General features: G+C 33.8%; 1 protein-coding gene across 2 annotated transcripts in view; it reads left to right on the plus strand.

Moving 5' to 3' along the window:
* Nup98-96 (nuclear pore complex protein Nup98-96) overlaps positions 1-13756 on the plus strand; it is a 610292-nt gene that overhangs the window by 506744 nt on the left and 89792 nt on the right. For both annotated transcript variants that reach the window (XM_090395312.1, XM_090395313.1), the window contains 2 exons: positions 3593-3729; positions 11274-11337. In XM_090395312.1, coding sequence (XP_090251438.1) covers positions 3593-3729; positions 11274-11337 — 201 coding nt within the window. The remainder of the gene's footprint in view (positions 1-3592; positions 3730-11273; positions 11338-13756) is intronic.

Raw genomic sequence — 13756 nt, forward strand, 5'->3', positions numbered from 1 at the left:
ACCATGAACCACAACTCTCCCCCCCCCCCCCTTCAAAGCAGATATTACTCAGAATCTATCACCATTCCATATATCTGGGGAAAATCCCAAAAAATTAACAAAAATCCTAGGAAATATGACCATACAACCAGTTACAGACCACATAAGAAAGTGACATCTCTAATCCACTCCACCAAAGACTGGCCACATCCCCTAGCCTGTCAGAGGTATACCAGGTCCTTTGCAGTTGTAAACTGTTCTACTACAACCAGACAGGTGGGACAGCCAATATCAGGATATCTGAACACAAGGACTTGCTGACCATAATTTGGACACCCAACACAGGATCCACTAGAAGAAGGCTACTCTATTACACTGCACCAAGTATAAGTATGAAAGTATATATTCCTCAAGTCTGCCTCTGTTCTGAAAAACTTTAAAAATCTGAACAAATTTGGGTGCATGAGACTGCCCCAGAATTTGGAAGCATACATTTTAAGATCATCAGCCCAGTGGCCAAGACAACCCAATTTAGCCGACTAGGGAGCACTGTTTTAGGACTATAGGCCAGTCTTCTGTTGCCTGCATGCACATGTCATTGGTTTTTTTGTGATTCCTGATGATGGCAATAGAACATTGCCAAAATATAGGAAGATATTACTTAATTTTTTTTTTTTTTTTTAATTAATATTCTAGTATACGTTATCATTTCCTGAAAAATTAAAAGCTATGAAGGTAGGTAAACAACAGTCACAGGAAGATTTCAGTAAGAATATAGAAGATAAATATCAGGGAGATGGCAAAATGTTCCGGAAGTTATTCAAAAAGCTTAGAAATGGGGGAAATAGTACTGTAAAAGGAATCAAAGATGCTAAAAGAAACAAGAAATCTGATGATCAGGATATCCTAGATGTGTGAAATAATTACTTTGAAAGACTGGTAAATGAAACAAGCAGTGACAGAACTGTGGTTGAAAATTTTCAAAAGAAATGCAAACAGGTATCAATACTAGAGATATAAAAAACTGTCAAAAACTTGAAATGTGGAAAGGCAACTAGAATATTTGCTCAGTTATATAGATGATATTTGCTCAGTTCTGCAGTGGCTATACTGCATAATTCCGAGGGGCCTGGTCAGAAGTCGAAATTTCAGATGATTTGAGTAAAGGTCTCATAGTTCTCATCTTTAAAAAATCGAATAAAGCTGAATGTCAGAATTACTGAGCAATTTCTCTACTATGTGTTCCATGTAATATTTATGTAAACATCTTCAAAAAGAGGCTGCAAAAATTGTTGAAGAGAAACTGGGAGAAAAACATGCTGGTTCATGCTAAATGTCAGGATCCGATTTTCACTTTAGAACAGATAGTTGAGAAATCATGGGAATATGATAAGCTTCTTAGGAAAAAAGCTTTTCAAAACTACAGTTTTAAAGGGTAAATGGAACATTATATCAAGCAGTACTAGGTCTATTTAAGTTGTGAGTCAGTAGTTAGAATTGAAGGAAATACAAGAACATGGTTTGATGTAAAATCAGGGGTAAGATAAGGATACTCATTATCTCCACTCTTATTCATCGTCTAGCTCGAACACTCTTTGAGGGTACATATCAGGAAACTGATGATGAGGAGGATTAAATGGAAGAAGACAGCAGTTTTGTATAAAAGTTATGTTTGAGAGACTGTTTTTAGAATGAACATCAAGTATGATGCACTCTACTAACTTCAAGTATGGCTGCATTAATTTGCTAAAAATCTGGGAGACAAGCATTGTCATCTGGTGGGCACCATTCTTGAACATTAGTTCCTTTTCATTTACAGTTTGTAGTGTTTCTAGAATGAATTGTTATAGAAATCACTTCAAACCACAGTTGTATTTTTCCCTCTAACAATACTGCTTAGAAAACCATCAAAATATTAGGTTCAATAAATTAATTGTTTTTTTTTTTCTTCTATTATAGTTGAATAACCATCAGTATCTAAGCTTGTCTACATGCTGTTATATACACATACATACATACACATGCTGTTGAGCCCCTGCAAATCAGATTAAACAAATTTTTAAAATAAAGTTCTGCTTCAAGCCAAGGTGGATTCCGTGTCACAGTTTTGTATTTTTTCGTTTAGATAAACTCTGTTATGGTGCTCTCAGTATAGATAGCAAAACTAATCATTTCAAAACATAAATTGCATAATAGTTGTTATGCTAGGATAGCTCTGTACATGAACCATAAGCACTGCATAATAACTAAAATTATATTCTACTGGATATTTTTACAATGAAACTAAACTCTTAAAAATTGTGAAGGGGGAGGGGGAGGGGTTCTAACTCCCATTCTTTCCATTTCTACCATTCTGAAGATATATCACCATCCAAAATAATAATTCTGTTTTTCCTGGAACACCTCTTGATACCTTTGCATCATTCTTCCATTTTAATTCTTCCCCAGCATAAATGTCTGTGTTGCTAATTTTTCTATCCTTGTTCATTGCTCTCTCTCTTTCTCCCAGCAGCCACACTCTACACCAGGGGTTCCTAACCCTATGCCCGCGGGCATCATGGCGCCTGTTGACCAATTTGTGTGTGCCCGCTGCTGTTCAGCCGTGTGCCATATAGTTTGAAATAATCACACAACAATTCATAGCATGCTATTTAACTCATGCGTTAATGACACATGACGAGTATTAAACGCATACAATGTAAAGTAGATGTGCATTCGAAGTTGTTCATTCCAGTTTAAGAACTGGAATATCATCATATTCTCCTAATTATGAAGCACTGGCCAATGAAATGCAATGCCAAAGATCACACTAACTTACATATATATATAATTAAATTTTTATATAATGTAAACTTTTAAGTAATAAAACATTTAATTATAATGTAAACTTTGTATGTATTCATTTAACACAAGAATTCAAAAAATTTGCTTGAAAAAATAGATGGCGCCCGTCGCCCTACCGGTATTTTAGAATGTGCTCTAGGAAGCAAAAAGGTTGGGAACCCATGCTCTACACCAACAAAACTGTGACCATCAATTTAGGCAAACTTTCCTTTTAAAAAAAAAAATTACTTATACTTTACACGAAATTATAGTTTTGTCGTTATCATCAAATTCCTGACATATACTCTAAGGGTATTTACAGAATCTTATGATTGTACTTCATGAAAAGTTACATTACTATCTTCCTATCATCACTTTCTTCCATATTAGCCTGTAATCTGTCAATATTCCAGTATTATCAGATGTTATATTTCTGTATTCTAAGGCACTCTCTACTGTGTCAATCCACCTATATCTTGATCTTACTCTGCGTCTTTTTCTTGCCATCCTGGCAAGGAACACTTGTTTAGCTAATCTTTTTTCTTCCAAGCATGAACAAACAAATGTTTGCATGTTCTTGTCAAATATAATTTACTTTCTCATCAAGCAAAAAATTAAAAATACAACTACTCTTCTAAATGTACAATAACAATTAGTTTTACTGAAATTGTTCTGCATGAAAATGAAACACTTTTTTCTTTTGTCAACTTTAAAGGCTATTATTTTTATTGGCATTTTTAGTTTATATAATTGTCATTATATAAGTATATTCAACTTTTTATTTGAACAGGCTGACAAATTCATTGATATTAGAAGGTTAAAGATTTATTCCTTACTTGCTGGAACTTTGGTATGGCAACCTTCAGATGTACTAGTTAATTGTTGTGAAGATTTGGATTGGAGGAGATCCTTAGCATTACATCTATGGTAAGGATACTGCTAAAAGTATTTTTTTGTTTTGAAATATTTAATTACTTATAGGTATTATTTCTGGGAAAATTCCCATGTTACTCCTCTAAAATAAACTATTATTTTAATGACTAATATAGCCTACTTTCGTTTAGGAGTGTCCCTTTTTTACAATGTCATTGGCTCTTCACCCAAAATTCTAGGGCATTACTGAAGTGTTACAAAACTAATATATGAAAAATAAAAAATAGGAGAAATTTTGGACATACTTTTTTGGATGTTGTTTTCTGTCTCCTTATTCCAGGGATGTCTTCATATTGCTATTAAGCTGTTAAAGGAAGTTTTTTTTTTGAGGGAAGTGGGGAAATTATTTGAAAAAACCTGGGTTTTTTTTAAATAATTCCCCCACATTACTCTGGTGGTTTCTTAAAAGACTAAGCATGATATATTAGCTGATCTTGGACAAAAATATCAGGTTTTTTCCTCCCACAGTAGGCATGCTGATGACATATATACAATTGATGGGCATAAAGGACTGATGCCCTTTGGTCTTAGATGTCAGGTCTCTATTTCAGACAGCCAAGTTTCTTGGAATCAGAGAACACTATAAAAGTGATATGTTTATGCCATGAAAGGCCAGGAGGAGACTTATTAGTCTGAAAAGAGAAATCCAGTCTTGCACTTAAGCTGAACATTTGCAAAGATAAGGAGAGAAGAACTCAAGTTGTTGTTTTTTTAAGAGAAGAGACAAAGCTGTGTTGTGGAGATCACTTTGGAGCACTGGTTGTAGATGACCTTGAAACTTGAAATGATTGAACACTGAAGTATTTGTCATATGATTCAGAGAAATAGAAGTGCTATCATCAGCAAGACTGTGGACAAGGTTTCAGGTCATCTATGTGTATGAGGATGAGGGTGGGTAAAATAACAGTACCCTGTAGAACACTTGTGTTAAGAGGAAAATCTGAAGAGAGATTTTCCCATTACCATTACACACAGCGAAGAACTTAAGAGAAAACTGGTAATTCCATTGTGAAAGGTGGAAAGCAGAGTGTAAGGTGGCAGTTTACTGGGAAGCCCTTTATTCCAGACTATTGTATGCTTTGGAAATGTCATATACAAAATAGTTGGAGAAACAGTGCCAGTTTGGTTGGCTGTGTGTAACATTTTAAGTTATGTATTATCACAAAAATATGCATATTTTAGTGATAATAAACATAAAACAAAATGGCTGCAGACTATTGCCAACCATTTTGTGTATTGTCTACATCTGACCAATACTCTGATTCTTTGGTGTGTGTGTGTTACATGATATTATGTTGAAAAGTATGCTACTTTCATTCCTACTGGAAAAGTAGCAAGGCAAAAGGAGAAATATTCAGAGTATAGAATGCAACAAGTAAAAGGAATTTTATTGTTATTATAATAGATGAGCATTGAATATGAAGGTTTGCTGATATAATATTTGCCAAGGATAAGGAGAAAATTCTTTCTTTCATGCCATACGAGTTTTTTGCACATATTTATTTAGCCAGATAATAGGAGTCCAGCATTTTAAAATAGCCAAAAGTTTTAAAAAGAACTGGTTGAGTAGCTTTTAGAGGCAAACTATAGACTCAGCTATACAAATATTATTCAAGAATCAAACCAAGCTTTCAAGTCTCAGTAGCAAACTCTGGAGTAAACATTGACTGATTCAGGCAATGAAGCATATGGTGCTGTTATTTGCAAGGATCAAAAAATCATAACTGTGGTGGAAACAAGAAGTTAAAGAGATAGTCATGGAAAAGAAGAAATCATATCAAAAGTTATTAGCAAGGAACTCGGCATGTGCCCTGAAAGGATACAGAATGTGGATGACATTTATCAGGATGACAGAATATTTTGATGGCATTGAAGAAGCTTGAAAATGGGGAAAGAGGACTGTAAAATGGACCAGAGATGATAAATACTATATAAAAACTGAAGATAAAGATATTCTGTATTTGGATTAATTACTTGGAAAAATTATCTGAGATAAGAGTGATAGAACTGTAGTGGAAATACTGAAAAGGAAAGCATCAAGAGTGCATATCAGTCCTTGGGGTAGAAAACATTATCTGAAACCTGAAATGTGGAAAGGTTTCATAGTTGCTATGAAAAGAGCTATCATAGTTTCCACATATAAAAAGAAATATAAAACAATGTCAGAATTATAGATGAATTTCCGTTAAATGTTTCAGGTAAAATTTTTGGAACATACTTAAGAAGAGTTTAAGAAAAATTGCAGAAAAGAAGAACAAACTAGGTTCAGTCCAAAGAGGGGGTTGCCTGGACAGCCCCTGATTTTCACTTTATGGCAAATAGTTGAAAAATCATGGGAATATTTAAGAAGGATCTATACTTCTTCTTTAGTATTCTGCAATTGAGCGGGTTCTTCTTTTAGTAGCAGAAACTTTCCTTCCACTCTCTTCTGTTCTGAGCCTTCTCTTTCAAGGTTGTGTACCTGTCTCCATTGAGCATATCATCAAGCATTGTTTTCCTTACTCTTCCTGTACTAAAGTTTGGTAAATCTGGAAAAATCATATTGTTCAGTTCAGAGCGCTGCATTTGTATGGGGGGTAAATGGAACATGATACAGAGAAATACATAGTCTTAATCATCATCATCATTACGTGACAAGTAATGATGATGTAATCCAATGACTCATGTTTAAGCTGTAAGTCTGCAAAATATTTTAGTTAATAGGATATTTCAATTAGCTAAAAGTGCTTTTCCTAATTTATTTATTTATGTTTTTAGCATCAGAGTCACAGGAATTTAATAAATATGCTTGAAGATGGTCAGACGTAGATAAATGGAGAGGAGACTTCCATATAGTTGTGAGAATGCAGGCTGCTATCCAGGGTTTCTGACTCGATGTCCATTAGATATCCATCTGGATAATGAAAGAATGCTTAAAAGGATGGACTGGCTGAAAATTTAGAATTTTGCAAACTGTATTCTATATTGAGTTGAACTCATAATAAATTATGATGAAATGTCCTGCTGGTTATGGCATCACAAGGCTGAACAAGACCCCACTACTGTTCATCAAGAAACACTGATGAACAGTAAAAAAAAAATCAGCCGTACAAACTCAATCAGAGCAGAAAAGATGAGCACTATCACTTTAAGAAGTATCAATTGAAAAACAGTGGCATTAGCAAAAGAATTACATTAGGGCCATATTAATGAAATAAGTTATTAAGATGAAGAAAACTAAAACAAGTGGGAAACTGCTAAATAACAACTATAAGCTGTTATATTCAAGCAGTAGTGATCAACAAAAGGAAGGAATAGCGATAGTATTCAACACTAAACACGAATATAAACTTCTTGAATACGGGGCAATTTTAAGTAAAAATGATATAGGTAAATTTCAAAATGGAGAATGAGACTTATTTGTGCCTGTGGTTCTCATAGAAGGTTCTTGTATAGAAGCAGAAGAATTTGTAAACCATGATAGAGGGCAGCTTACATACAGAAAAAGGAAATGCTGATTGAAGATCTAAGCAACACATTATGAAATAAGGAAATATTTTGTGAAATTTGAAAGGAAAGCAAAGCTAATCGTAATGGTAAGTATCCTGGATTTCTGCTCATGGCATGAACTAGTTTTTACAAACACAATGTCCATCATAAAGAATGCATAAATTCATGTTGAGGGAGCACTCAGAAAATAAGTCTTATTGACTGTTATGTTGATAGTGATATCTTCCTGTTGATGCAGGATATAAGGTTATACAGAGGATTTGAAATAGGAAACGATTACCATTTAGTTTTGAGTAGGATAAAAATGCATATCATATTGGAAGGAAAAATATGCACAGTCGTTTTAAGAGCCATGAAGTCGAGCAGATTTCAGGGGGTGAATTGTAGTCTCAAATATACAAATATTATTGGATAAAAATAAAAGGATTAGAAAAGAATAACCAAATCTTGAAGACTCGGGTGTAAACTAATAAAAACTGGTTGAGTGAATTTGAAAATAGAAAAATCTGACATTCTAGGCAGACTCAAGGTCAGTCCTGAAAAAAAGAAATATGAAAATTTCTGGCAAATAAGTCAGCAAGCATATTGAGAGAATAAAGAGAATTTCAAAAGGGGGGGGGGGAAAAAAAGAAAGAAATAAAAGTCTCTGAAAAACTTTGTTGAGGTCTATAAGAAGATAAACATTGCAAACGTAGCAAAATGTTTTAACAACTATTGAAAGCACTTAGGAATGGTGGAGTGAATACTGTAAAAAGAATCAGGTGATATAAAAACTGAAGGGATTCAGGATATCTAGAGTAATTACTTTGAAAGAATTAAATGAGTTTATTTGAAGTTCATGTTTGTTCAATAACTCCTCTACATCCTTTGCCATGGCTATTCTGTATCATAACTATCTACTAGTGTCACTCTTCCATAATTCTATTTCCTCTTGCTTCTTGTTTAGATTAATAGAAACACAGACACAAGAAATTAATAATAATAATTTTTCTTTTTTTTTTTACTGTTGTTGTTGTTGTCATCTTTCTAGCTAGAACTTACTTCTCTTATTCCTCATGCATTTGATCCTTACTGATTCTCTTGTATCTTCTCCATATCACATCTTTTCTCATCCAATTGCCTGATATCACTCTTCACTCAGCTTTATACAGCTTTGGTAAAGTGAAAGTGTGAAGTGGTTTTAGTTTCATATATTTGCTGTTGTATTCTTAATCATTTATCATCCTTTACATTTTCTTCTGCTTTTGCATTGATAAAAAATAAATAAATACATTTATTTATACGTTCATAATGCATAAATAAGCCAGGGAATGTAGAGAGCACCGATTGTGAAATGTTGAGGAAACTTGTTTGCAACGTAAAAAGAAAGTGATCCTACTGGGAGATTTTAGTAATGGGAATGTAGATTGGAAGGAGAGGAGATAGTGTATATGAACAAGGAAAGTGAATTTGTTGAATTTCTGAGAGTGGGAACTATCTTAGCAACATAGAAGTAACACCTACATCATGTGATATCCTCACATGATGTAATTGTTAATGCAGAATCAATGCTGCCACAGTTGGTGAGATGATCATGAGATACTGTTGTGGAATTATATGATGAGTGATTATGAAAAGTTCCATAGTCAACTAGCAGAGAGAATATACCATAGTTTAATAAACTGTTCAGAAAAGAGGTTGATGGAGTATGGGAATTGATTAGAAAGGAGCTGACATAAGCATTGCACATCTTTATACCAAGAGATAAGCAAATAAATAGGGTGGGAGTAAAATGGATGACCAGTGATAAAAATGGAAATCAGTGTGAGAAGAGATATGATATGGAGGAGATACAAAAGAGTCAGAAGGGATCAGATATGCGAGGAATAATAAGTTAATAAATTCTAGTTAGAAATATCACAGGCATAGTATAGGAAGAGAAATATTATTATTAATCTTTTGTGTCTGTGTGTTTTTATTAATCTAAGCAAGAAGAAGAATTATGGAAGGGTGACACTAGTGGACAGTTATGATAGCAGTGGCCATGGCAAAGGATGTAGTGCAGTTATTGAACAAACACTTTATCGATTATCATACTAACGTAAATGATATTGTGTAACATGCAGAAGAGAGTTAAATGATGGTGAATTAGAGGTGAAAGAATCAAGTGTTGATTGGGTTAGATGTTATTAAGGCTGTGGGAATAAATGATGTAATCACCATGTATACTTAAGGAATATGCAAAAGAATCTTGACCTGGTTATTTAATAAAAATCTTGCAGTGGAAAGAAGACAAAATAGTACTGCTCCACTAGCATTATTCCAGAACAAATTTAGAGTTATAGACCAGTCTGTATATATATATATGCAGTTGTAGTCAAAGTATTTTAGAGGTTAGTCAGTATCAGAATACACAATTGCGATGATGGATATATGATTCTTTATGATAATCAGCATGGGTTTGTAAAGAATGGATCTTGTTTTAGTAGACTACTTGTATTTTATTGGATAAAGGAAATTTATAAATGGTAATATCCTTAAACTTTGTAGCAGCATTGGATAATCTCTACATGACAGGTTGGTGTACAAGCTACTGAAGATGGAACAAATTTACAGGGAGATAACCAGTTCTGGGCTCCTGTTCTTGGGTTCCTGCTATTTCTTATTTGTTCATGATATTTCATGTTGATTGAATTTAGTATATTCAGTTGTTTACTAATGATGCAAAGTTCTGAACAATTATATGGTCTGTTGCTAAAATGCTCTTCAGGAAGATATGAAGATTTTAATAGATTTTTAGCTTGGACAAATAAGTAGGGGTTCTAGTTTCAATATAAAGAAGTATAGGATGTTGCACTGTGGAGTGCAGAGATAAAGCTGTGTTGGGGGGGGGGGGGGGTATTGATGGCAGATTGAAGTTTAGAGGGTACAGTTCAGGTGCTATGAAGACTGCACATCACATTCTGATCTGAAAAGGAAGCATACATCAACAGTGAATAAAGTAGTAGTAGTTATACACTATAGAAAGTGCTGACTGTTGTGCTCAGATTTAGTTCACCCAGTTTTTTTTGTGATATGAACACATTGGAGAAGGATTGGAATGTTAGTTATGAGAGACATTTAGACTATAAATTGCAGTTTGGTAAATAAACAGAAGAGGAGTGATAAGATAGAGACATTTGAAGTTAGTGGATAGATTTTATTGAATTGATTCAGAGGAATTATAAAAAAGAGTGGATGGGAAGAGAAGAATGATAGGTCATCCCTGGAAGTTGTAGGTGTAGTTTATAGGGTTTTGAGAAGTAGATTTCCTACATGGAGAGTCTTGGGTGAGTGGTGGAACACATTAATAGAATGCGTAGTTATGAATGCTGGGAACATCAAGGAATTTAAGTTTCAGTATGATAAATATGTTGTTAATTGAGCAGGTGTTTTACAATGAGTCACTCCATGGAGGTTAATGAGATTATTTATTTATTACACATATTATATAGATGTTCACTTGAATTTTAAATCACCAAAGCAAACATTCCCCTCCATTCTTCCCTTTCATGTTAAGTTCAGTGGCCTGTCATGGCCAGGTAACTTGTCTTCTTAGAAACCCCTGATAATGCTTATGAGAGGACAGTTGATTCTATCTGCATTATCTACTATGGCTATAAATTGTATGCATTCTTATGACCAGTTTGCCTGCTTTTTTGGATAAAAAAAACCTGAATTTCAAAGAAGAAAAACCCTACTACCTCCATATGACACTGGCTACCTCACCTTCAGTTGAAAAGCCCTAATAAAAGCTTTTTATGTCCTAGACAGGATTTGAACCCAAGTCTTTCCAACCAAAAGTATAATAACAATGTATAATATTACTGCTTATTATACATTGTTTATGAATATTCACATGACTTTGTAAACCTAATATATATCAACATGTAATTCTTAAAAGAGCATTTGTATCTCTTAATTAATTTATTGGATATCTCTTAATTAATTTATTGGATATCTCTTAATTAATTTATTGGATATTTTATAAGGTGCTACTGCCAGTAAGCAGTTTTCAATTATGTTTTCAGGTATCATTGCAAAGCAACTGATGGAATACCTGTAGCTGTTGCAGAATATGATAAAGCTTTTCAGGTAAAGATTTTTTTTTTTAATTTAAATTTTAATCCTTTCACTATATATATATTATTGTAAATTTAATCACTTTACTAAATTAAATATTTACATGGTGACATTTCACCAGCTCATGCTAGCATTAGTTAACAGAGGTGCTTTAAAGACATGCACAGTGAAAACTGGGAATGTCACCCTCTATACATGTGACTGATCTCAAGAACAGTCACATGTATAGAGGGTGACAGTGGTGTCATAGAGATTTTCTTTGATTACTGATAGGAGGACAAGATGGTGCACCTAAATTTGTGTAAGGTTACACCATCAGTTCTGTTGTAATTCACTGGATTCGATAGAACATGAGCCACTTCCAGAAACATTCTCTGTGATTTGAAACAGGATCTGTATTAGCTGGGCATTCTTCCATCTGATGAAATGGTCTTTTTAAGTTGACTATAAATCTACTTTTTGCTTTTCTTCTTATGAATGTAGTCCTTCCTGTCTGTTCAAAATACTGAATTCCACATCGACAGAAAATACTCTAGACATTTGGGAAGGAGACCTTGCCCAGAGATTTATACGCTGTTTTTAATTTAGTTCTTGTTGTATTAGGAGTGAGCCCAGTCTATGTGCTGTATCTTTAATTTAGGTTAGGGATATGGTATATATAGTCGGGTTGGTGGAGTGGGGATTTATTATTCTTTTTAAGGAGTTTAGTTAGGTGTTTGTTAAAACCATTTTGTTCAAATAAATAATGTAAACAGAGCCTTAAGCTCGAGATACTGACACTCAATTTTCACTCTCTTTCTTTTCTTTATTACTTCTTCCAACAGTCCTTTCATATCCTCTCTTATACTATATTTGTCATTGCTTTGATCATTAATTTCAATAAACACTGCCATCTTTTTTTTTTTTTTCTGTTTCTATTGCATTTGCCACATCATTAATTTTTGAAGCTCAGAATAGTGACTGTTAGCAAACGCAAATTTCATAATTGAATCATTTTCCATATTTTTTTTCCATTATATTCTAATCTACTTAATATTTTGCTGTTATTATTATTAATGTTATTATCAACTTCAATGCTTTGCTGCCTTTTCTTGTTCTGATAATTTTTCTTATCCTCTCTAAGATTCCTTTCACATTTCATAATTCCAATTATGAAAAAAAGGCGCCCCGTTAGGTGGCATCTGTGAGTAAGTTACTATCAACTAGTGCTTCAGCATTTTATCACTACTGCAAGAGTTTTCCATTCAAATTAAATGCCAAAAGGATATCTTAACAGCGGGTACCAAGAAGCAGATAACCTCAGCACAAGGCTGTAAATACTTTTAATGCATTAAACCAATTATATTTCGATCTAAAAATCAGTCATGTGCAAGCTCCCGCTATGCCAACTGTATGAAGCAAAGGTGGCAACAAAAGCCAATGACAAACAAGCACCCCATGTCTCGCCAGCATAGCACCGTCAATAGTTGACATACCCACAAAGTGATGCAGCTGCAAAATCGATACCAGCGATTAAAAAAAAAAAAAAGTGTAATGTGCAAGTTCTGCTGCCACTGGTTACACGCTTCCTGTGCAAAAATGAACAAAACTGCACACAAGATACATATCGACCTTAACCAGCCCTATTTCTGTTCGCTGTGCCTCCCATCTGTAAAACATTCTGTGAAATTAGGCAAACGAATAGAAAGCCTCGAACAACACATCAGTGTTATGAACAAAACTATCCTCCAAAATACGCACACTAGAAACCAAGCTCGAATCAACTGACGATCAGCAACGAACACAAGTTCACCCTTCCCCACAAATTACCTTTGTGAAATAATCGCAAATATACTCAAAATCCCTTTGACCTAATAAAAAGGCAGAAAGCTGATGAAACTTCATCAGCATTCTATCTGTTAAAATGCAATTGCACCCCCCCCCTTCCGTTAACGGATTATTGTAATTATGTGCACAGTATTTCTTGGATTGACCCTTTTTTGCTGCACAATTTACTTATTGTGTCTCTTCAAAAATAAAAACGAATTTCACATGTGCAAAAATAAATAATCAAAATGTTTGTTTGCATCAGAAATATGACTTGCAAAAGAAGATTATATGGGTTGCACATTTCAATTTTAGGAACGATTTTTTTACTCAACTAATTAATACAAATAGCAGCAGCACACAAAAAAACCTCTGTCGTCTCTGAACGTGTTTCAAAATGATCGCAAAATCTTTCTTTAACTTATATGGGTTGCACATTTCAATTTTAGGAACGATTTTTTTTACTCAACTAATTAATACAAATAGCAGCAGCACACAAAAAAACCTCTGTCGTCTCTGAACATGTTTCAAAATGATCGCAAAATCTTTCTTTAACTCAAAAACTTATTTACTCTGTTTACATTTTTTTTTTTTTTTTATGAACAACAAATTGTGTTAAACTGCA

The sequence above is a fragment of the Typopeltis vanoorti genome, chromosome 7 (genome assembly GCF_054136105.1).
Source record: "Typopeltis vanoorti isolate ZY-2024b chromosome 7, IOZ_Tvanoo_1.0, whole genome shotgun sequence".
NCBI lineage: Eukaryota > Metazoa > Arthropoda > Arachnida > Uropygi > Thelyphonidae > Typopeltis > Typopeltis vanoorti.